Source organism: Pseudomassariella vexata (genome assembly GCF_002105095.1).
Source record: "Pseudomassariella vexata strain CBS 129021 chromosome Unknown BCR38scaffold_14, whole genome shotgun sequence".
NCBI lineage: Eukaryota > Fungi > Ascomycota > Sordariomycetes > Amphisphaeriales > Pseudomassariaceae > Pseudomassariella > Pseudomassariella vexata.
In genome coordinates, this window is record NW_024467969.1 from 175,117 (window position 1) to 196,320 (window position 21,204).

At 51.7% G+C, this 21,204-nt stretch overlaps 7 protein-coding genes across 7 annotated transcripts; 5 read left to right on the forward strand and 2 right to left on the reverse strand.

Moving 5' to 3' along the window:
* Positions 1–4,969: 4,969 nt before the first annotated feature.
* Positions 4,970–8,811, forward strand: BCR38DRAFT_488838 (putative H /K ATPase alpha subunit; the record flags this gene model as incomplete). Its single annotated transcript, XM_040864328.1, has 9 exons — positions 4,970–5,181; positions 5,275–5,354; positions 5,423–5,691; positions 5,759–6,300; positions 6,351–6,591; positions 6,655–7,070; positions 7,130–8,059; positions 8,130–8,447; positions 8,511–8,811. The coding sequence occupies 9 exons, from the start codon at positions 4,970–4,972 to the stop codon at positions 8,809–8,811; spliced, it is 3,309 nt and encodes a 1,102-aa protein (XP_040711789.1).
* A 1,052-nt stretch (positions 8,812–9,863) lies between these two features.
* Positions 9,864–11,884, forward strand: BCR38DRAFT_460456 (ent-kaurene oxidase; the record flags this gene model as incomplete). The annotated part of the gene is made up of 8 exons (XM_040862414.1): positions 9,864–10,113; positions 10,180–10,268; positions 10,327–10,420; positions 10,480–10,987; positions 11,044–11,210; positions 11,272–11,399; positions 11,499–11,635; positions 11,701–11,884. 8 exons carry the CDS (start codon positions 9,864–9,866, stop codon positions 11,882–11,884), a joined length of 1,557 nt encoding a protein of 518 aa, XP_040711790.1.
* Positions 11,885–12,546: 662 nt separating this feature from the next.
* BCR38DRAFT_460457 (kinase-like domain-containing protein) lies at positions 12,547–13,851 on the forward strand (the record flags this gene model as incomplete). The annotated part of the gene is made up of 3 exons (XM_040862415.1): positions 12,547–12,642; positions 12,701–13,660; positions 13,729–13,851. 3 exons carry the CDS (start codon positions 12,547–12,549, stop codon positions 13,849–13,851), a joined length of 1,179 nt encoding a protein of 392 aa, XP_040711791.1.
* Positions 13,852–14,102: 251 nt separating this feature from the next.
* BCR38DRAFT_351560 (peptidase M76 family protein) lies at positions 14,103–14,999 on the reverse strand (the record flags this gene model as incomplete). The annotated part of the gene is made up of 2 exons (XM_040856647.1): positions 14,103–14,330; positions 14,418–14,999. 2 exons carry the CDS (start codon positions 14,997–14,999, stop codon positions 14,103–14,105), a joined length of 810 nt encoding a protein of 269 aa, XP_040711792.1.
* A 416-nt stretch (positions 15,000–15,415) lies between these two features.
* BCR38DRAFT_460459 (glutamate 5-kinase) lies at positions 15,416–17,021 on the forward strand (the record flags this gene model as incomplete). The annotated part of the gene is made up of 4 exons (XM_040862416.1): positions 15,416–15,442; positions 15,583–15,897; positions 15,951–16,221; positions 16,276–17,021. 4 exons carry the CDS (start codon positions 15,416–15,418, stop codon positions 17,019–17,021), a joined length of 1,359 nt encoding a protein of 452 aa, XP_040711793.1.
* Positions 17,022–17,450: 429 nt separating this feature from the next.
* BCR38DRAFT_488843 (60S ribosome subunit biogenesis protein NIP7) lies at positions 17,451–18,541 on the reverse strand (the record flags this gene model as incomplete). Its single annotated transcript, XM_040864329.1, has 8 exons — positions 17,451–17,640; positions 17,695–17,759; positions 17,904–17,925; positions 17,995–18,037; positions 18,103–18,120; positions 18,189–18,265; positions 18,315–18,325; positions 18,404–18,541. The coding sequence occupies 8 exons, from the start codon at positions 18,539–18,541 to the stop codon at positions 17,451–17,453; spliced, it is 564 nt and encodes a 187-aa protein (XP_040711794.1).
* A 254-nt stretch (positions 18,542–18,795) lies between these two features.
* BCR38DRAFT_445630 (nucleolar complex-associated protein-domain-containing protein) lies at positions 18,796–20,950 on the forward strand. Its single transcript, XM_040861029.1, has one exon. It carries the CDS (start codon positions 18,822–18,824, stop codon positions 20,892–20,894), a length of 2,073 nt encoding a protein of 690 aa, XP_040711795.1. The 5' UTR covers positions 18,796–18,821; the 3' UTR covers positions 20,895–20,950.
* The last annotated feature ends 254 nt before the right edge of the window (positions 20,951–21,204 follow it).

Genomic DNA, 21,204 nt, shown 5'->3' on the forward strand with positions numbered 1-21,204 from the left:
GGAAAAGAAAGAGAGGCGAAGGAAGGAAGAGAGAAACAAACCTCAAAGCAGTCCTCGATTATTTGATTAGGAAGCCTCTTGTACCATGAGACCTTTTTATGACGATTTCAGGAGTCTCGCTGAGTGTGGGCGAGGGAAACCGCTATTTTATATATGAAGACAGAGCTTGTGATGAGAACAAAGCAGTTGCTTCAGGCACAGCCTGTCACAGCTGTATTAATCATTTTCAAGTCAATTGATGTATCAAACCCAACAGCGTCAAGACGGTTGCTAAACTTCACCTTTCAATCACATTAACCACATAAAGAATGCCCCCAACGGTATACGTTGAAACCACAAGATTCCAGACGCCGCTGCTAGATACCCTCGAATGGCGAATGGAAGGAAAACGAACAATAACGAAGAACTTAACCGTCTCTCATGACAAATTAACGCCGCCATAGATACCAAATAGTTCAGAAGCCTCGATGGCACTGAGAGCCTTGCATGTCGTAACTGGGTAAGTTACGCCGAGGGCTTCTGGATGACGTAGGTTTTGCCGCCCGATATAGGCATGGGATGTTCTGTTGTGCTGTGCAGCTGTGTGAGATGACGAGGAACCAGACGAAGAATGTGCATCGTGGGAGATCAAGTCTTATATATTCAAGTCTCACCATGATGTTCATTAGGTCGCCACGGCGCTGCTGATACAACAGTACAATTGTCTAGTACAGCGGTAAGCCACCAGCAGTCGATATAGCACGGGCCTTTGGGGCAGCTGTTGTGTTGCTGGCTTTGGCTCAGCCATGAGCTCAGCCATGAGCTCAGTAATTTCCCGTGAACGAACATTAGAAAGCTACCAGCGTTCATGTAGTCGGAGGGGAAGGCCAGCTACAGCTCTGCCGCCACACGTTTTCGAGCTGTCGAGTCGGCACAATCCGAACTGAGGCTCTGTAGTCGGACGCCCAGTCGTAGCGGTGTGCCCGTGGGCGTGCTGAGTCAGTCAGCCTCATTGACGACCGTCCACAGGACTGTTTGTGCTCCGGAAATCAGGGTTCGTCACCTAATGCATGTTAGCTTAGGGGATCGGCTCTTTTGACACTGCGGGGGTTGCACGTCGACCACGTCGCGTCGCCAACAGTTGAATGCTGAGTGACTTGAAACTGCGCCTGACAACCCCATCAGCAAATCTCCCCAGCTCAACACGGTCTTGCATCCGCCATGCAGGCAAATATTGTGTCTCGATGCCGCCCGTTACCTATCGATTTGTGGACTCACATTAGCGGTTTCGTTACCAAATCGCGCTACCATCCCCGCGTATGGTTGTACCGTCGACTGATGTCACACAAACCCAAATCCAAAGCCGCAAATAGCTGTGACAGAGTAGTTTTGGTTGAATTTTCGACATGGTAGAAGCCGTTAGCCACCGTCAGAAAGTCAGCTGCCGTACAGTCAAGCCACGTTCCAGAAGCGTGAAAAGGTAACGGGTCTACATGACAATTTAAGAACCGGAGAAGCGACGAACGCAACAGTAGCCTTGCGATCAATTGATTGGTCTCAACTTCTATGCAGCCTCTCGGATCGTGAAGCCGAAATTTCCAACTGTCTTTTACTACGTAGTCTCTCATTACTTCAATCTGGACGTGTTGCGATGCCCGGACAGAAGGAATCCCGTATAGATGAAACGGTGCATAGTTTGAAGATGCTCCTCTGAAGAAGACCCTGAAGAGTGCAGACTTATATGTTATGAGTGAAGTACCTGTGGATTGCCGAATGCAAGCATTCTAGAAGGTGATGGCCGGAATGCCTGGCCGCAACTACACGCCTAAGTGGAACAGAGCTCCGATTAACCGTAATGGAATGATCCGGTCTCTTTTCTTAATATCTAAATCGGTCTGTTTATATGTTTTGCGTTTCACCTGCACAGCATAGATTATGATGTCTAAAGCCATCTAAGATAATGGTGACGCATGCGTAGATGATCTCCAGACTCGCCTTGGCGACTAATATAGAGGCATTTCGAGCATCCTCGATAGCTAGCTGGCTAGATCACTCAGGCTGGATCTGACGATTAAAAACCTCTTGTGTCGCTATTAATCACTAGAGTCGTTACAGGTGGTAGGCTAGGACGTGACTATACCCTGGAAGATGTACCCAATAATTGTGTTAGAGATCGGTCGATGAGCCACAGCAACGCTTAGCTTCCCGAGGAGTAACGAGAGGATGCGATCGAAGCTCTAACGGAAGGTGCATTTTGATCTTCTTAGAAAATAACAAGAACGTGAAGAGACTAAGGTAGAATGACGCCCGAAACTAATAACTACCGGAGAGGTGAAGGCTGCTGAGGAAAAACGCGAGAAGCGTTTATGTAGAGGTAAATATCCTTCAGAGGTCGCGGAAGAATGGACGAAGTGGTCGATTTGACGCCGCGTCTGGATGCTGGCCTCCATAACTATAAGGCCGGTTCAGAGATCCTTTGTCAGGAACGGCTAGGCCGCAAGGCAAAAGTACAGAGTGAAGGGGAGAAAAAGGTGCTCCCGGTGTTGATCTTCGGGTGGTCACAGGTAGATATGTTTGGAATGGTTTATTCATCTCAGGCCTTCCTCTTATTCCTCCTCTGAGACACCCTGAGACACCCTGAGACACTCTCCCCTTATATAAATTCCTCGGGTTCCACGATATTCCACGACCTCCCACGACCTCACAATGCTCTGACACACAGGGCCCGCGCCGACGGGGAGCCGGCGCTCTAATATCTGTAACAGAGCTAGGAACACATCGACCAGTTCTGACCAGCACTAGGAGGCGTCTTGCGTCCACAGTAGATTTCGTTCCTTGAGAAGACCAGCCTAGCGGATGGCAACAAACGCATGCCCTATCAACTAGGTTAGGGGTCATTTGATAGAAGGGACGTGCTGTGCAAGGGATAGCCCAGCAAGAGTACCGAAACGCAAGGCTTTCAAAGACGTGACAGCAATCGTGGGCTGAGGCATTACAATGCGAGTCCCAAAGATGAATTGGGCAGGGGAAAGGGTGCTGCTGAGGCAGCCAGCGCGAGCAGCATGGGAAAGAAATTAGCGCGAAAAGCTTTCGTCTGTCGATCTACGGCCGGTTGCAACATGTGAAGTGTGTTTTATTAACGAACAACGCCAATGTAATGCATCTACACCCATTGAATTTTCTCGCATCTGGTACATTGCTTAACTGTACGGTAGCTGATGAAGAGAACTAGATTTCAAGGCAGCCAACGGCTTCTTCAACGCCGAAAATTCAACCAGAACTACCCTGGCCCAGATATTTGTTCCAGGTCTTAGAGCCATCGTTAAACCGCGCAACGCACATGGAAATTGTGCGCGGCTACGTGTCCAGTTACAAGGAAGTAGGCCGTGGAGCCTGTGACCAAAGCGCACCAGAGCCATGGGATCCGAGTGAAGTCTCGTAATATCATGCGGATACTAGAATGAGCTGCGCGACTACATGGTGACACAGTGGGGGCCCAACCAATAGATGAATGACGTTTCATAAATCAAACCATGCAGACCATGCTATAACAATAGTCCTGATGGGTGCACGACAGCCGCATAGAGGGACATGGACCCCAGGTTCTCGGGGGCACTGACGTGTTTACTGACCGACCACCCACCCTTTCAATCTGGCTCTTATTGGCCCCCACGCAGAAACCTTCTGGCTGTTGTGTGAACAATACATATTGAGCACTCTTGCTTGATCTTGAATATGCATTGCAACGCAAGGTCCAGTTACACGCATCAAAACTGCACTGTAACTCTGTTACTCGCCTGCCAATGAGATGAGGTGCAGTCTAGAGAAGAGCTGTCGGCATTAAACCAGATCAAATCGAGCGTTCGCTTATAGACTTTTGCTCCTGTCCGCCATCATATCGCCTGTTTTTTGAAGTGAGATATTTACTTGAAGTTCCGCAACGCTGGCGCATCCACTTGAGCGATTTCTCGCGGCGGGGACGAATCGTCACGTGTTGCCAATAGAAAACCTTGACCGCCGAAATGAAGGTTCCCGCAACAAATCCACATACGTTATTAGGGTCATAGTTTGCCAGGAGGCTAGTCCGCAGAGCCACTCACGGGTATGAACGATGCCTCTGGATTTCCTCATCGGGAAAGCCGCGATGGCTACAGGGGATAGCTTCGAGCTCTGCCCTATCGGAATCAAGTGGAGCTGTCGCCAACTCTAATATCTGGGGAAGAATCTGGTCCCCGCCCCTTGCGCTGCTGCATTTCCAATCATAAGAATATAGCAGATCGTGGCTGTGTCTACTTTCGTCGAACTCCAGTTCTATGCGGTTCACATGTGGCCCCGACCTGACGGGAGGCCGCCCTCTCCTCACCGTTGACGCTTTCTTTCCTCGGCCACCCCAAGCGCAGCTGCTTGCTGGAGCACAACCGCATCCTGCGCCGACAGCGGCAGAAATCCTGGTTTTTCCCTCACCTCAGTCACTCGTGCACATACGGCCTTTGAAACAGTGCACTAGCTCTCTCCTCAGAGCCTTGCCGGATGTGCTACCCAGTCAGCAACACTGTCAGGCTTGATTTCTGTCCACCTGCGAACGTCACTGCGTGGGGTCTCTTGGCGGTTGACGCCTGTCATCAGGGGCTGTTTGCGTTACCTAACTGGAAAGCTTCGCGTGCGCCGCACCGTCCGCAAACAGTGGCTTTCGGACTAGAGAGCCAGACAACAGACAGTGCCGGCTCCCATTTTGGAGATATCAAGTCGAGGTGTTCCCGACAGGTCGTCGTACTGCCCATGACTTGGGTTGTATTGCTCATATAAAAAGACCGCTAGAAACTTAACTTATAGAAAAGGATGCTCGCTTATCTTGCGTCTGCTGCGTCTTGCCCCTACCCTCCCGTCATTTCTCGACCTTTTGTCTCGTTTGTGTCACCTTGCTCAACTTATCTGTAACCCCAAACCGCAACCATCGTACTTACCTGTCTATGAGCTCTCCTGTGATACAATGCCAGACAGCAATATGGATGAAACAGAACTGAAGCAGCCGCCAATAGATCGAAATATTCGCTGGGGCGACGAAGAAGCAGCAACGACCCGACCATACCGCGGCTCTACCCTGCGCCGTACAAACTCCACTGGCTCGCTCTCCATCCACAGCGTGCGCTCGAGACGCGAAGTCGAACCTGGCGTCATCTTGCCCATTCAGTACCGCACGGTGTAAGCAGCAGTTTTGTGTGAATACAACATTTTGTCTAAACGAAACGACTTGAGTTGTGTGTACTGACAATTTGTCTTCGTCGCCCAATACAGCTCCTTCCAAATCGAAGAAACCAAGAGCAAAAGCAAAGATGTCGCCGCCGTTGAGAAGGCGAGGGACTCAGCCACCAGGGGTCGATAACCACCACGTCCCTTTTTTGGCGCAAAAAGACCCATTGCTGACTTGATTGTTGGCACACAGAGCTGTCTTCGCTGGACTGGCACACCATCTCGTCCGATGAGGCCATACGCCGGTTGGGTTCTTCGATGAGAGAGGGGCTCTCGGGTGAGCAGGTCGGACGGAAAATCAAAGAATATGGCCGCAATGCTCCTTCGCCACCCAAGTCGAGGACGCTGCAGAAATACTTGGGCTACATGTTCAAGGGGTTCGGTCCCATCTTGCTCATTGGCGCAATTCTCGTCTTCGTGTCATGGAAGCCGCTTGGAAACCCGCCCGCTTTGGCTAACCTGGTAATGCATATTCATACTCACCCTGGCCAAAGAAAAGTGAGTCAGGTTCACTAACCAGATGTTCCAGGCGCTGGCTATTGTGCTCCTCGCGGTCTTCTTCATTCAGGCTGGCTTCAACATGTTCCAAGACTGGAGCTCATCCCGTGTGATGAGCAGTATCAAGAACATGCTCCCCGAAGACTGCATGGTCATCCGAGACAGCATCCAGTCGTCCATTTCCGCGCATGAGCTAGTCCCCGGTGACATCGTTTGCATCAAAGCTGGCGACAAGCTACCGGCTGATATGCGCTTTCTTCATGTGTCTTCCGATGCCAAGTTCGACCGGTCTATCCTTACGGGAGAGTCCCTGCCCCTTGCTGCGACTGTCAACTCAACTGATGATAATTACCTTGAAACCAAATGCATTGGTCTCCAAGGTACCCATTGTGTCTCTGGCGCGTGTACCGGCCTCATCGTCGCAACGGGTGACCGAACTGTCTTTGGAAGGATAGCAGCTCTGACCAATGAACCGAAGACGAAGATGACGACGCTCGAGAAAGAAGTGCTGAGATTTGTTATCATCATTTCTTCGATTATGCTGACCATGGTTCTTGTCGTCTTGATTGTCTGGTACGTGACCCCCCGAATTGAGCAACGGGTATAATGACTGACCGCAGCAGGGGGGCTTGGCTACGAAAAGACCACCCGGGATGGATCAACGTGCCGACTCTTATTGTGAGCTGTGTCAGTGTGGCAATTGCCTTTATTCCTGAAGGCTTGCCTATCGCCCTGACAGCCGGTCTTACCATCACGGCCAATATCATGCGACAACACAAGATTTTATGCAAATCTTTGAAAACCGTCGAGACCCTCGGCTCCGTTTCTGTCATTTGTTCTGATAAGACGGGTACACTTACCGAGGTGAGTACTTCCTTGCTACCAAGTACAGTTTTGGGAGTTGTTGTATGCTGACAAGCCTTTCAGAATCGCATGACCGTGACGAACTGTACCGTTGGCGAGCACAACCTTACCGACCAGGAGGCAACACTCGACTACAGTGAAAGCGCAGCGCCAGACGTGGCCGGTATCATTACCAGCGCCGTTGGTCAAATCCGTTGCATGGCCGGACTCTGCAACGCAGCTGAATTCGATGCCGCGACCATGCATTTACCTATTGAAGATAGACGCGTGTATGGTGATGCCACCGACCAAGCCATCTTGAGATTTAGCGAACACATTGGTTCCGTGAGTCACTTGCGTCAATGTTGGCAGAAGACCTACGAGCTCGCTTTCAACAGCAAGAACAAGTACATGATCAGGACTTTCTCGCTCTTTCGACCGGACTGCTTGACAGATACGCTTCCTGAGGGCGAGGCGGATAGCTTCCAGGCTGATGATACGTGAGTGCTCAAAAGAGCGAAGTGGTGAGTGTTCTTGGGATTAAACTAACACACATTAGACTTTTGACAATCAAGGGCGCGCCCGATATCCTCATCAAGAGGTGTTCCCACTTCACCAATAAGTCGGGCGACGCTCACCTCCTGGACGACACGATGCTAGCCACCTTCGAAGCCCTGAAGAACACGTACAGCAGCCAAGGCAAGCGATGTATCCTCTTCGCGAGGAAAGTGATCCGCAAGCAAGACATCCAAAACCAACCCGGGACCAGCCAATTCGAAGACGAAATGTTCGAGCAAGCCAAGTCAGGCCTGACCTTAGTCGGTCTAGTAGCCATCGTCGACCCGCTCCGCCCCGAAATCCGCGACGTCGTCTCAACCCTGCGTCGCGCAGGTATCCGCATCTTTATGGTGACGGGCGACTTTGCCCTGACGGCCCTAGCCATCGCCCAAGACGCCGGTATCGTGAGCACGCCCACGCCACTCGTGCACAACGCGACCGACCTGCCCCGGGAAGCTGTCTCCGACGAAGCGAAACCGCAGGACAGGACATCGCTCCTGATTAGCGGCCCGGAGTTAATGGGCTTGAACGAACACCAGTGGAAAGCTCTTACCGAGTACGATGAAATTGTGTTCGCGCGCACAACGCCTGAGCAGAAATTGCGCATTGTGAGGGAGTTCCAGGTCAATGATGTGGTGGGCATGACGGGCGACGGCGTCAATGACGCGCCTTCGCTGAAGGCGGCCGATGTTGGCATCGCCATGGGAAGCGGCTCGGATATTGCGATTGAAGCGGCTGATATGGTCTTGCTTGACACTTTCTCGTCTGTTGTTGAGGCCGTGCAGTATGGCAGGGTCGTTTTTGACAACCTGAAGAAGGTTATCTGCTATTTGCTGCCAGCAGGTAGTTTTGCTGAGTTCTGGCCGGTGATGACGAACGTTCTGTTTGGACTGCCGCAGATTTTATCATCATTTTTAATGATCATTATTTGGTATGCATCTACTCCTCCACCTCTGCCCCTTCTCCCCATGGGGAAAACTGGCTTACACGCAAACAACTAGCTGCTTCACGGATTGCGCCGCCGCAACGGTCCTCTCCTACGAAAAACCCGAAGCCGACGTCCTGCTGCGCAAACCCCGCAACATCAAGAAAGACCGCCTCGTCAACTGGCAACTTGTGGTACACGCATACGGCGTCGTAGGTGTGATGGAAACGGTGGTTTCATTCGCCATGGCGTACTGGTACCTCGAGCTGAACGGCCTGCGATTCCGTGACTTGTGGTTCTCGTTTGGAGCTCTGCCGGAGGGGATTGATGCCGAGTTTTATACCCAGAAGTTGAATCAGGCGTCTTCGATTTACTTCGTTAACCTTGTTGTTATGTAAGTGATCTTAACCTTTGTGTATTTCACGCCAATAGTCGTGACTGACGAGGGATTTAACAGGCAATGGTTCAACCTCCTTGCCGTTCGCACTCGACGATGGAGCATATTCCAGCACCCACCACTTTTTAACGTAAGGACTTCGAACTGGTACCTCTTCCCGGCTATCGTCTTTTCGTTGTGCATGGCCATCCTCTGGCTCTACATACCGCAGCTGCAGTCCGTTCTGGGGACGTCACCTGTGCCGACGGCGCACTGGTTCTTGCCCATGGCTTTTGGTCTGTTCATTCTATTCTTGGACGAGGCGAGGAAGTTTTTGGTGAGAAAGTATCCAAATGGTCCAACTGCCAAGAGTGCATGGTAGAAATTGGGGGGGGGTTGTGACGGGGTTGAAGGCTGGGTGCGTGGGAAGACGGAATTGGTGGTTGGGAAATAGCAGCCAGGCGTCGGGCGCTGGGAAAGCAACTTTGTGAGTCGGGTTAATACGCGAGAACACACCTATCAGGCAAGGTAGCCAACCTAAAATGACAATTTGGGAGAAGCCGATGAGAGCAACCGTCCCGTCGAAATATCAAGGGGAACCATTTGGTGGAAAGGAACTGGACGGCTAACTTATCCGGAAGTGCGCAGTACCTAACTCCAAGACTTTCACGATATGAATGCCTTGTCCCTAGCTGCGGGATCTGGAATGTGAAGTTGGCCAACAGATCAAGCAAGTGACTTTGTGTGCAACATATCTGCAACACATCGTTCGACAACACGAGACGGATATGCCAGCTGAATGGCTGTTCCTAGTCATGTCCTCGATCATCGATACATCAGAAAGATGGTCTTCCTCGGAAATAGGAACCGGCAAAGGTTAGTCGTGCCCTGCTGAAGCATTGCTGGAGTTCCACACTTCCAGAGAAACGAAACGAGTCAAACTTTAACCATACCAAAGGAACCACATACTTTAGTGGACCGGTCTAGACATTTGAATTCATCGCCACATTGCTGTGTGTAGTGGAGGTTCTGAACTTTGCTGATGTTCGACAGTGGGGAACATCGTCGGATGTGACCACTGACAACTATGCCCGCCGGTGTGGAGAAGGATCAGGTGCAGGACCTCATCGATGGGGGCAAAAGTCGAATGGAATGTAGAAATGGCTTGACGCTGGAGACGGGTTGACGGGATGTTGCTGCACGCCGGCGACCAAGTCGGGATGAAACACTTCCGGTTGATGGAGAGCTTGATTCACGGACACAACGGAAGCTGCGGCCGACGATACAGATCCTGATGACCAACTACTATCAGGCTGGCAAATTTCAGGCATCGGATGATTTAAGTATAGTAGCTCAGCATGTTGCATCCTATCCATCTATACTCTTGCACATGAACCTGAAGCCTCAACGATAACGACTGTAATGACAACCATCATGGAACAAGTTCTTGCCCTTATCTCAAAGCGCAGCCCGGTCATTGCGTCCATCTTTGTTCTCCTTACGACTGTGTTCCTGCTGTCACGATATTTCGGCAGTGACGTATATGAGCAGATTCCTTTGGTCGGGAAAGAGCTGGGCAACGCCGAGAAAAGAAGAAAGGCGTATCTTGATCACGCTCAAGACATTTACCAGAAGGGCTATAGTCGCTTCAAGAACAGGGTTTTTCGACTAACAGGGACTGATGGTATGTTGATGCTGGAAACACGACGCCTCAACAACTCCGTAGTGTGCCACGTCTGATCAGTAACAGGGGACAGGATCGTCTTGCCTCGTCACCTCGTGGATGAGGTAAAAGATCTTCCCGATGACTATATCAGCATAAACAAGGCCTTCGAAAAGGTATGATATCAACCCGTATTGTTTTGACGATGCAAATGCAGAGCTAATGTGAGTCAAGATGAACGAGGAAAAATATATCAAGTTTGGGCAAAATCCAGACCACGGTGTATTCTTGGTTCACGTCATCCGAGCTGACCTCACGCGGAACCTCAGTATGTGGTGTCATCTCTCAAGCTGTTCCACATACCTCGAAGACTCATTAACGTAACAGATCGCATCAACCCCCAGCTAGCAGCCGAAGCGGCCTTCAGCGTGATAAACGAGCTGCCACCCTGTGACTGTGACGACTGGACTCCAGTAGTAATCTACGAGAAGCTCCTCCGAATCGTCGCCATCGTCTCCGGTAGGATATTCCTCGGCCCTGAACTGTGCCGAGAAGAGGCCTGGTTACACCATGCTATCCACTTCACCGTCGATGTGTTCCGGGCCATCACGAAGCTGAAGCAATGGCACCCTCTGTTAAGACCCATTGGGCAGTACTTCATCCCGGAGTTGAGAGGGGTGGCGGAGCACCGTCGAAAGGCTCAGGAGTTCCTTAAACCAGTCATCCTGCAAAGACGGGAGATGATGAGGCAAGGGGGGCCATTGCCGGATGACATGCTGCAGTGGATGCTGAACAAGGCGGAGGAGAGTAACGTGGGAGACAATGGAATGTCGGAAATGCTCCTCGGGCTTAGTCTGGCGGCCATACATACAACCACAATGACAACCACGCTGGCGTGAGTATCATATAAAGAGCACCACTGTCCCCGAAGTTCAAGCTCACACTTTACAGGCTTTACGACCTTGTTGTTCGACCAGATCTCGTGCAAGAGATTCGCGAGGAGATCAAGTCTGTCCTTGCAGCCAACAACGGGGTGATAAGTCTACATGCTCTATACGACATGAAACTTCTCGACTCGCTCTTGAAGGAATCTCAAAGGACGAATGTTTCCAGCTTAGGTAAGTCGCCTATGTCACAGCCCTTCAAGCAAATATTGGAAACTTGGCTGACATTGCGCAGTTCGCTTTGTCCGTCACGTTGACAAACCGGTGACACTCAGTGATGGAACCCATTTGCCAGCAGGGGCGATAATCGAATCGCCACACAAAGTCATCTTGAATGACCCCGAGCGCTACTCAAACCCGGAAGTTCGTGTCCCATATTGCGGATCATGCCTCGTATACTGCTCTGGGAATATCCCAACCATGAATGATGCTATGGTCTGAATTTCCGGCTAACTGGATCAGACATTCGACCCCTACCGCTTCATGAACCTGCGCACCGGAAACACAGCCGATCCGCTCAACTACAACAACAAGGAGCAGTATCAATTCGTCACAGTGACCAAGGACTTCATGGCCTTTGGCTACGGCCGGCATGCTTGGTGAGTATTTCAGCATTATACATCCATCCTACATAGACATATACACTTGCGCTAACAATTGTGAGCCCCGGACGCTTCTTCGCGGCGAACGAGATCAAATTGATTCTCTCACGCCTCTTGGTCGAGTATGATATCAAAATGCCAGAAAATATTACTGAGCGCTATGCGAACATCACGAGTGGTCTCGATGAGATGCCTGATACGACGAAGGAGATCATGATGCGGAGGGTGAAATCGGATGAGGGCTAGCATGAAGGGGGGGTTGATATGAGATGACTTTGGCTTCCTTCTCTTGTTCGGATTTCCGGGAAATAGGTTCTGTGAGATATGGACACTTGCTCCGGGGTGTCGAGACCTATACAGGCTTTTTTTCTTCAAACAGCAATGCCACCTCGCCAGTCTGCTTCAATAGCGATGCATATTGACGGTTCCAAGATCGTAAGAGTTCCGGAATATGTTTCGTGCACCCTTTATGAGGGCGGCGTGCCAGCTGTGAGCCCGACTACGGACTACCTGACGCTGGAGCAGAGTTGCAGACATGCCAAGACTCCCAAGTGTTGGTTGGATTGAACCTTCATCAAGATCATGCAAGTTTGACGGGTTACTGAGTGTCAGTTGAAGCGGTCAAGTTGATCTGATCGAGACAATGGATGCTGCAGAAACTCCGGAGCTGAAGTCAATGCGCCCCACCGGGTCGGCAGGGATCCCTGAACCCGTTGCTCAGCAACGCTCCTTTCACCTGAAATACAACAAACCGCAGAGCAGTCCCGTAGTTCCAAACCCGCAGTTCCAAACCCGCAGTTCCAAACCCGCACAATTGAATGCAAGTTGCATTACTAGACTCAGCTCCTCAATCATCTTCAAAACCTTCTTCCCTCTTTATACAACTCAATTTTGTACTGATGGAAACAATGGCGTCTCGCACACTGGAATCTCACTTTGAGCGTATGTCGGTCAACGACGAAAACGACCCATGCGATGGCACCAAGTTATATCAGAAGTCCAAGGTAAGTCGTGATAACAAAACACATCGTGTATGGTAGGACCAACTAATGATAGAAACAGATGACAGCGACGACGACTCAAATATCACATAGCTCAACGCGACCAAATCTCTACAAAGTCGCCCTCCAGACGCAGAACACCAACACCGTCACCGCCGTCACCCTGCCGTCCCAAGCCGCACAACGGAAAGGGCCTCCCTCTCCAACACGAAAACCCCTCCCCAGTTCTGCATCCAGATCATCCGACGAAGTCGTCCAAGTCGAGCGCAAGTCCGTCGTCCTCGTCGAACAGCCGACGGTCAACCAATTCCACCTGGGCATGTTCGAGATCGGCCGACCCATGGGCAAAGGCAAATTCGGACGAGTCTACCTCGCCAGGGAGCGAAGCAACGGCTTCATCTGCGCGCTCAAAGTGCTGCACAAGAATGAGATCCAACAAGGACGGGTAGAGAAGCAAGTACGGCGCGAGATCGAGATCCAGAGCAACCTGCGCCACCCCAACATCCTGCAGCTGTACGGGCACTTCCACGACAGCAAGCGCATATTTCTGATCCTCGAGTTTGCGGCCAAGGGCGAGCTGTACAAGCACCTGCGGCGGGAGAACCGGTTCCCGGAGTGGAAGGCGTCACAGTACATTGCGCAGATGGCGAGCGCGCTGCGGTACTTGCACCGCAAGCACGTCATTCATCGGGATATCAAGCCCGAGAACATTCTGATGGGCATCCATGGGGAGATCAAGATTTCCGATTTCGGCTGGAGCGTGCATGCGCCTAACAGCCGGAGGAAGACCATGTGCGGGACGCTCGATTACCTCCCGCCGGAGATGATCAAGCCGGGCAGCTCGGATAACTTCTACAATGAGAAGGTGGACTTGTGGGCGTTGGGGGTCTTGACGTACGAGTTTTTGGTGGGCGAGGCGCCTTTTGAGGACACGCCTGTTATGACGCAGAGGAGGATCGCGAGGGCAGATATGACAATTCCTTCTTTTGTCAGCGCCGAGGCTAGGGATCTGATCAAGAGAGTGAGTCTCTCCCCATCCCCATTTCACCTCCACCCAAACGCAATACCTGCAACTAACACAACTCAAAGCTGCTTGTCCTCGACCCCGAGAAGAGGATACCCCTCGAGCAGGTCCAACAACACCCCTGGATTATCAAGCACTGCCTAAAGGGTGAGAGGGTGGCAAATCGCGAGTCGGCAAAGGGGAAATGAACATGACAAAGTAATGAACTGGGGCAGTACCAAACTATATGATTAGAGCAGAGGCGTTTAGGAGACGGCGATCTGGCGTGGGGATTTTTGCATCAAGAGGAGAGACCTGTTTTCATTCCATTGTGTATCATCGGAATACACAAATCCTACATTTTTAGGACCTGAACTCCTTACGCCTCTTGATCTTACCGGTATTATGGTTTTGTACAAGCCCTCTGATTCCAGAGCGCCAATTGTGTGTCTCCCACATATCATCTGTAGACCTCGTCGAATGGCCGGGTATCTGAAAAGCACGAATCCCACACCTGATTCACCACCTTAACCGCCTGGACATCATCCTTGCATCTCGGCCTCGCCAGCACAGACTGCACCGCTCGTTTCCTCACGCAGTCCTGGAACTGCTGTGTCAATGTCCAGTTGCCCCGCGTGAACGACTCTCTCGTCCATCTACACTCGCCGCTCAGCATCGAAGCTCGAATCTGTATCATTTGTCAGCCATGGTTCTCCCACCATACTTCCCCCCCTCTCCCCCCACCCTGGATCGTAGTGATGGAGACGCAACCTACCTCCGTACAAGCCGCATGCTTCAAATCCTTATCCCCCACCCAATCCACCTTCCACCTCAAATGATCCCAAGCATGCACCATCTCATGCGCGAGCGTATCCTCCAAATGTCCCCGATCCCGCACCTCATTCGCGCAAATCAAAATCCCGTGTCCGGGACTAAACCCCCCACTCTGCCGATGCACCTGCCCGTCCTCCGTAAGCCGCGCCGGGCACCGTCGACACACCACATTATCCTTATCCAGTTTCCCGTTTAGAGACTCGACTTTTTCTCGCAGGAATCGGACCGTGGGGGAGTGTGCGAAGGCGTGGTCCCGGTAGGACTCGCAGGTCGCGCAATCTCGCGCTTCGTGCGCTTTGTACCGGGACTCACGGTAGTGGAATGCGCCCTCGGGGGTTATTTTGCCCGTCAAGATCCGGAAGTAGTTCACCCACCAGGCGGTTCGGGGGTCGAAGCCGGTGCGTGCTGGGTCGTTTTTGACGATGGCTGGGAAGGGGTCGGGTTTCTGTTGGTTAGGGGGTGTTGGAAATGAGGCGCCTGCTTCGGCGGAGGGGAAATTTGGGGTTTGGATATCGGCGCCCATGGTGGTCTGGTTGAGGGTTGAAATTGCGAATGTTTTGTTACTTGACGAAAGCGAGGCCTACCTAATCCTGGCCCGTGAAAGCTTGGAGTCCCCAGAATTGAAGGTGTTACCCTGAAAGAGGAGCTGAATCCAAAGCGGTGACCTCTTTCGGTTGTCCAGTGCCAGTGGTGGGTCGGTTCTGCCATCCCGATGTCGGGGTTCGCCCAATGGGAATCTTTCCGTTGCAGCGAATGCTTGAAGCTTGTTGGACCTTGGAATGGACAAACTCGTGCCACAAGTCTTTCCGATGACAACTTTCGGAGACAATGCGCCCTGTAAGAATTTCATACCAACCTCTCCAAGTCACTATCTTGATTCTTGGTTTCGTGCCACCTTTGGTAGTCTAAAGTACTGATGTTGCTTTCAAACTCGCAGATATGAAGGGCCCGAAATCACTTACCGTGGTTATTAAACTTGGTGAGTTCTAATGTTGGCTTTCGGTCCGGGGTGTTTTCTGAGTACTCCTATGAAGCGGTCAGGGGTGCTTGACTTACACAGTATTCTCCTGACGAGACCATTGCCTTATTAGTGGGGTGAATTATAGCTGACCTTCCAACCAGGAACTAGCTCTATTGTGGACGAGCAGACTCATGAACCCCTTCTGCCCATCTTAACCCTCATCGTCGCGACGGCTGTCAAGTTACGCAAAGATGGCCACAAAGTTGTCATTGTGTCATCGGGAGCCATTGGCGTCGGCTTGCAACGCATGGATGTTGAAAAGAGACCCAAGCACCTCTCCAAGTTGCAAGCGTTAGCAGCGATTGGTCAATGTCGTCTAATAAGCCTGTGGGATAGCTTCTTTGGGCATTACCGTCAACCTGTTGCTCAGATCCTACTTACAAGAAATGACATTGCCGATGTAAGTGGAGCGGGGTTATCAACTTGTACAAGAATGACTGAATCCGTGAACAGCGCTCGAGGTACCTCAATGCCCAGAACACTGTCATGGAACTCCTGGAAATGGGTGTCATCCCCATTGTCAACGAGAACGACACTTTGGCTGTTGCCGAAATCAAGTTCGGTGACAATGACACCCTCTCTGCCATCACAGCTGCCATGGTCCACGCCGACTTTCTGTTTCTCATGACCGATGTGGACTGCTTATATGATAAGAACCCACGGTCAAACCCCGATGCCCAGCCAATAGAGGTAGTTGAGGATATCTCGGCAATCCAAGCAGATGGTAGCAAACTCTCACTTCCAAACTTCAAAAGATTACTATACTAACACATTCCAGTCTCGAGCGCCGGCTCCGCCCTCGGCACCGGCGGAATGGGCACCAAAATAGTAGCCGCCCGCCTCGCCACTTCAGCAGGCGTAACCACGGTCATCACGCGTTCGTCAAGCCCCGGCAACATCGTCAAAATAGTCCGCTACGTGCAGGCTCTGAAATCCTCCACCCCCTCATCCTCCCAACACACCCCAACCGTAGAAGAGCACCGCGACGACCCCCTGTCCCGCTCAACTGCCTCACTCTCCCTCGACACCGTCAAGCCCCCCTTACATACCCGCTTCCTCCCTCTCGCCCAGCCCATCAGAGACCGCTACTTCTGGCTCCTGCACGGCCTCGCCCCGCATGGAACAATCTATGTCGACGCCGGCGCACACCGCGCCCTCGCCGATAAGGCGGGCTTGCTCCCTGTGGGTGTGCTGGACGTCGAGGGGCACTTTGCGCAGCATGAGGCGGTGAGGCTGGTGGTCGTGGGCCGGGTGATCCCAAAACCACCAGAAGGGGACAAGCTGTGGGAAGGCACGCCAGTCGAGATCGGCAGGGCGCTGGTCAATTACTCGTCGATTGAGATCTCGAGGGTCAAGGGACATAAGAGCACTGAGATCGAGGGGTTACTCGGGTATGCCGATAGCGACTATGTGGCCGATCGGGATAATGTGAGTTTGTTCCGGAGGGAGAGCAGGCCGGTTACGCCGACGCTTGCTGTGGAGGGTGGGGGAGTGGCGGGGTATGAGATGGGGTCGACGAAATAGGGCAGCCCGACAAAGTAGAGAATTAGAGACATGACTTTAGGGCGTTCTGGTTGGATCACGGGAAAACTGGTAGACTAGAAAGGAATAAGTAGTCGCTCGAGTGCCGATGAATTGATACACATTGGGTATAGCAATTGTGTATAGACCCCGAAGAGCAATCCACTTTTGACTGTGATTCGAAACCACAAGTATTGTGACAAACTCCCAAACTCCAACTATGCAACCATGACGTTTCCTTCCCCAGGCATGGGACTTGTAGTAACATGGCTTCGTCTGATTGCGCCAGAGCCTATGCCGTACAGTGCTTGTGGAATTGCCCTGCTCTCACGGCTCACCGTGGGTCCCGATGGCCCTGATCTCCCTCGAATTTTGTCTCGGCTTGCAGCGGCACAAGTATCATCCACTACGAATATAGGCCGATCATGCCGCTCAACCAGAAAAGAGTGTATCTTCATCCCGAAGGAATTCTCCACAGTCCGCCTGTCTAAAACACACAACACCAGTGGGATCAAGTCGTCTTGATTCTGCCGTGCTCCTTGCCGTCACTCCGAAACCCAAAGGGGTGTCATTCATGGAATACACGACCACGCCTTGGTGTTCAGGGCAGTCCTCGCTCCATCTACAAGTACGGGTGGTTAATTATAAGTTTTCTCGGGTACTTGGGTAGACTTACCGGCCAACATGTGCCTTGACAACGTTTCCGCCGTAAAGGAAAGGCATTTCACCGTTGGGCTTAACCTGTTGAAGAGGCTTGGGTTAGCGGCTACTTGTCAAAACATGGCTCTAAAGCCCCAGCTCTTCTCTTGCAAGAATGAATGTAGGGCATGGAGCACGAATATATATATATTCGGTTTCGAGACAGGCTTGGAAACGGATTCATACCCAAATCTTGTATCTTGCATGTCTGCATTGAATAACATTAGTAATTGTCTCTGCAGAGGTCAAGAGATGTAGGTCCCCAGATTCTACTCACTCGGCAAGAATAGGGAGGGCGGTTATGTGCAGTCGGAATTTCCCTAGAGCGAGTCTCAGCCACGCTAGTTCGGGGATTCATGCATCTTTGCTGTGCGAGCCGTCATACCAGTTTTTGTGAATTTGCCTGTAGAAGATGGCTGTTAGCTTGACCGCATTCTAGCTTGAATCCAAGGGCAAAAACAGTGTACGGACCTAAACAAGTACCCAAAGATAACAGGCGCTCCCTTTGTATTGACGTAGCGAGGTTCGAAATCGAGAGGAGTACATAACTACAACAGTCAGTCTAGCTTTCCTGTAGAGAGGAATTGTACGCCTTACTAGACTCTGTCCTAGATTCAGCATTCCAAAGTTAGCAATATGGCCTGTAACAATTCATTTTCCGCAGCTTAGGACCTCCCAAAGCTGACCTTATTCACTCGGAAGACATATCGATCGGCGTCAGGCGAGTCTGAGAGCGGCGCAATGAGGTTCTTCAAGCTGGAACCCGTGTAGTTGGCCAACTTGGCGAACAACGTCTTCGTCTCTTCTTCCGTGAGGGCGCGCATTGTGAGGCTCAGGTTCTCAGGTCGGCTTAATTCAGTTCAATCCGGCGGTCAGTCGCGCAAGGTAAGGTCTCGTTCTCGAAGCAGCTCAGTGAGCGCCGGCGCAAATGGATTCGATGGTGGAGATCGCGATACAGAAAAAATGGCGGTGAAGGCCGGCAAAATCAGCGGAAGGGTCCCCGCAGTGGATCTTTGATTGGTGTTAGTGGGGGCAGATCCCTGAATGTCTCATGAAATTTTAGTTTCCTCATCCTACAAGAAGCGTCCTCTACATATCAATTCGATGAGCCAACTACACAGCTTCGCCATGGCCTCAAGACCGTCCAAAAAAAGGAAGCTCACTCCTCCTCAGTCGGAAGACGAGGAGGCGTCTAGTCGTTCAACCGTCAAAGCCCAGAAAGCCTTCTTCAAGAACGCTTCAAGTTGGGACTTGGAGCAGGATTACGAGACGAAAGCTCGCAAGGGCAAGAAGAAGGAAAAGGAGAGCACCCGGCTGCCCATCAAGCTTGCCGACGGTCGTGTGCATCAGGTTCACGTGCCGGTGGAGGAGGCTGCTTCAGTTGCCAGTGATGAGGACTGGTTAGACGGCGACGATGCCTCTGAGGATGAGAAGTCAGAGGATGATGAGCCCGCTTACATGGAACCGGATATTCCTGAGCAGCAGCAAATTCTAGAAGCGAAGGAAGAGCTTGCCAGAATAGCCTTGATGTTGAACGAAACTCCGGAGGAGAATTCCGGTGCTTTCCGAGCAATTGCCAAGATCGGCCAATCCAGGATCGAGGCCATACAGAAACTCACACTAGCCACCCAATTAGCTGTCTACAAGGATGTCATTCCAGGCTACCGGATACGGCCAGCCGCGGAAAATATGGCCCAGGAGAAGTTGTCCAAAGATGTGCGATCGCTGCGGTCATACGAGCAGGCTCTTGTCTCGGGATATCAGAATTACATCAAGGACCTGGCCAGACACGCCAAATTGGGGCACAAGCAGCAAGGCGCCAAATCAAAAGGACCAAGTCTTGCCAACATTGCCATCACGTGTGCCTGTACTCTTTTGACGACGGTACCACACTTCAACTTCCGCAGTGAACTGCTCAAGATATTGGTGAGCAAGTTGAGTAAAAGGATTGTGGACGACGACTTCAACAAATGTCTTCGAGCAATTGAGACACTCTTCCAAGACGACGAGGAAGGCCGGCCAGCCATGGAGGCGGTTTCACTGCTCTCAAGGATGATGAGAGCGAGGGATTACCGAATCGACGAGAGCGTGTTGAACCTCTTCCTCCATCTGCGACTGCTCTCCGAGTTTTCAGGAAAAGCCTCCAAAGACCGCGTTGATCACGATCATGCAGGGCCCAGCAGCAAGCGGCAGAAGCAAGAGAAGAAGTTCAGGACGAAGAGGGATCGGAAGGCCATGAAGGAACAGAAGGCGCTGCAGAAGGATATGGACAACGCCGACGCCCTCGTCAGCCACGAAGAGCGAGACCGCATGCAATCCGAAACCCTAAAGCTCGTCTTTGCAACCTATTTCCGCATTCTCAAAGCACGCATGCCGCATCTCATGGGCGCTGTGCTCGAGGGCCTTGCAAAATACAGTCACCTGATCAACCAAGACTTTTTCGGTGACCTCCTTGAAGCTCTCAAGGACCTGATCCGGCATAGCGAAGAAGACGAAGAAGAAGGAGAAGAAGACGACAATGACTACTCCTCCTCGTCCGTTCGTAACCCAACCCGCGAAGGCCTCCTCTGTACCGTAACTGCCTTCGCCCTCCTCGCGGGCCAAGACGCCCACAACGCGCGCGCCGACCTGCACCTTGACCTCTCCTTCTTCACGACGCACCTCTTCCAGACCCTCTTCCCGCTCTCCCTCCACGCCGACCTCGAACTCGGCGCGAAATCCCTCCACCTGCCAGACCCGGACTCTTCAGCTCCCCACCCCGCCTCCTCCACCGCTCGCAACCGGGTCAACCTCCACACCACTACGGTTCTGCTGATCAGGTGCCTGACTTCCATCCTCATCCCGCCGTGGAACATTCGTTCCGTGCCGCCTTTGCGGCTCGCGGCGTTCACGAAACAGCTCATGACAGCATCGCTGCACATGCCCGAGAAGTCGACGCAGGCGGTGCTTGCGCTGCTTGCTGACGTGGGCGGCACTCACGGACGCAAGATTTCGGCTTTGTGGAACACTGAGGAGCGGAAGGGTGACGGGATGTTTAATCCTATGAGCGATAGCGTCGAGGCGAGCAACCCGTTCGCAACCACGGTGTGGGAGGGCGAGATTTTAAGGAAGCATTATTGTCCCAAGGTACGGGAGGGGGTTAAGATTGTGGAGAAGGCTATGGTCCATGGACGGTAGATGGGCAGATGGAAGATAGAAATAAAACCTTGAGGAAATTATCCTTCAATATCGGATCAATTACATGATCTTTCCGATGCGTACCTATTGCACTGAAGCTACGTTGAAATTTATCAAGCCACAAGAAGACCACTACTTTTGGTCAACCATCATCTACTAAACTATATCCTATAACAGGTTATCCTGCAAGAACAAACCACCTACACACAAAGAAGGGAAATAAATTAAACCAATGGGCCAATATTGCAGGGGCAACCTTCGTGTTGTCTAAGAAAGTAGAGGAGCATCTAGACATGTTGACCAGACCACT

What these genes read in the sequence shown, in the direction of transcription:
- BCR38DRAFT_445630 (XM_040861029.1), top strand. Translation starts at nt 18,822, where the DNA reads ATGAGCCAACTACACAGCTTCGCCATGGCCTCAAGACCGTCCAAAAAA.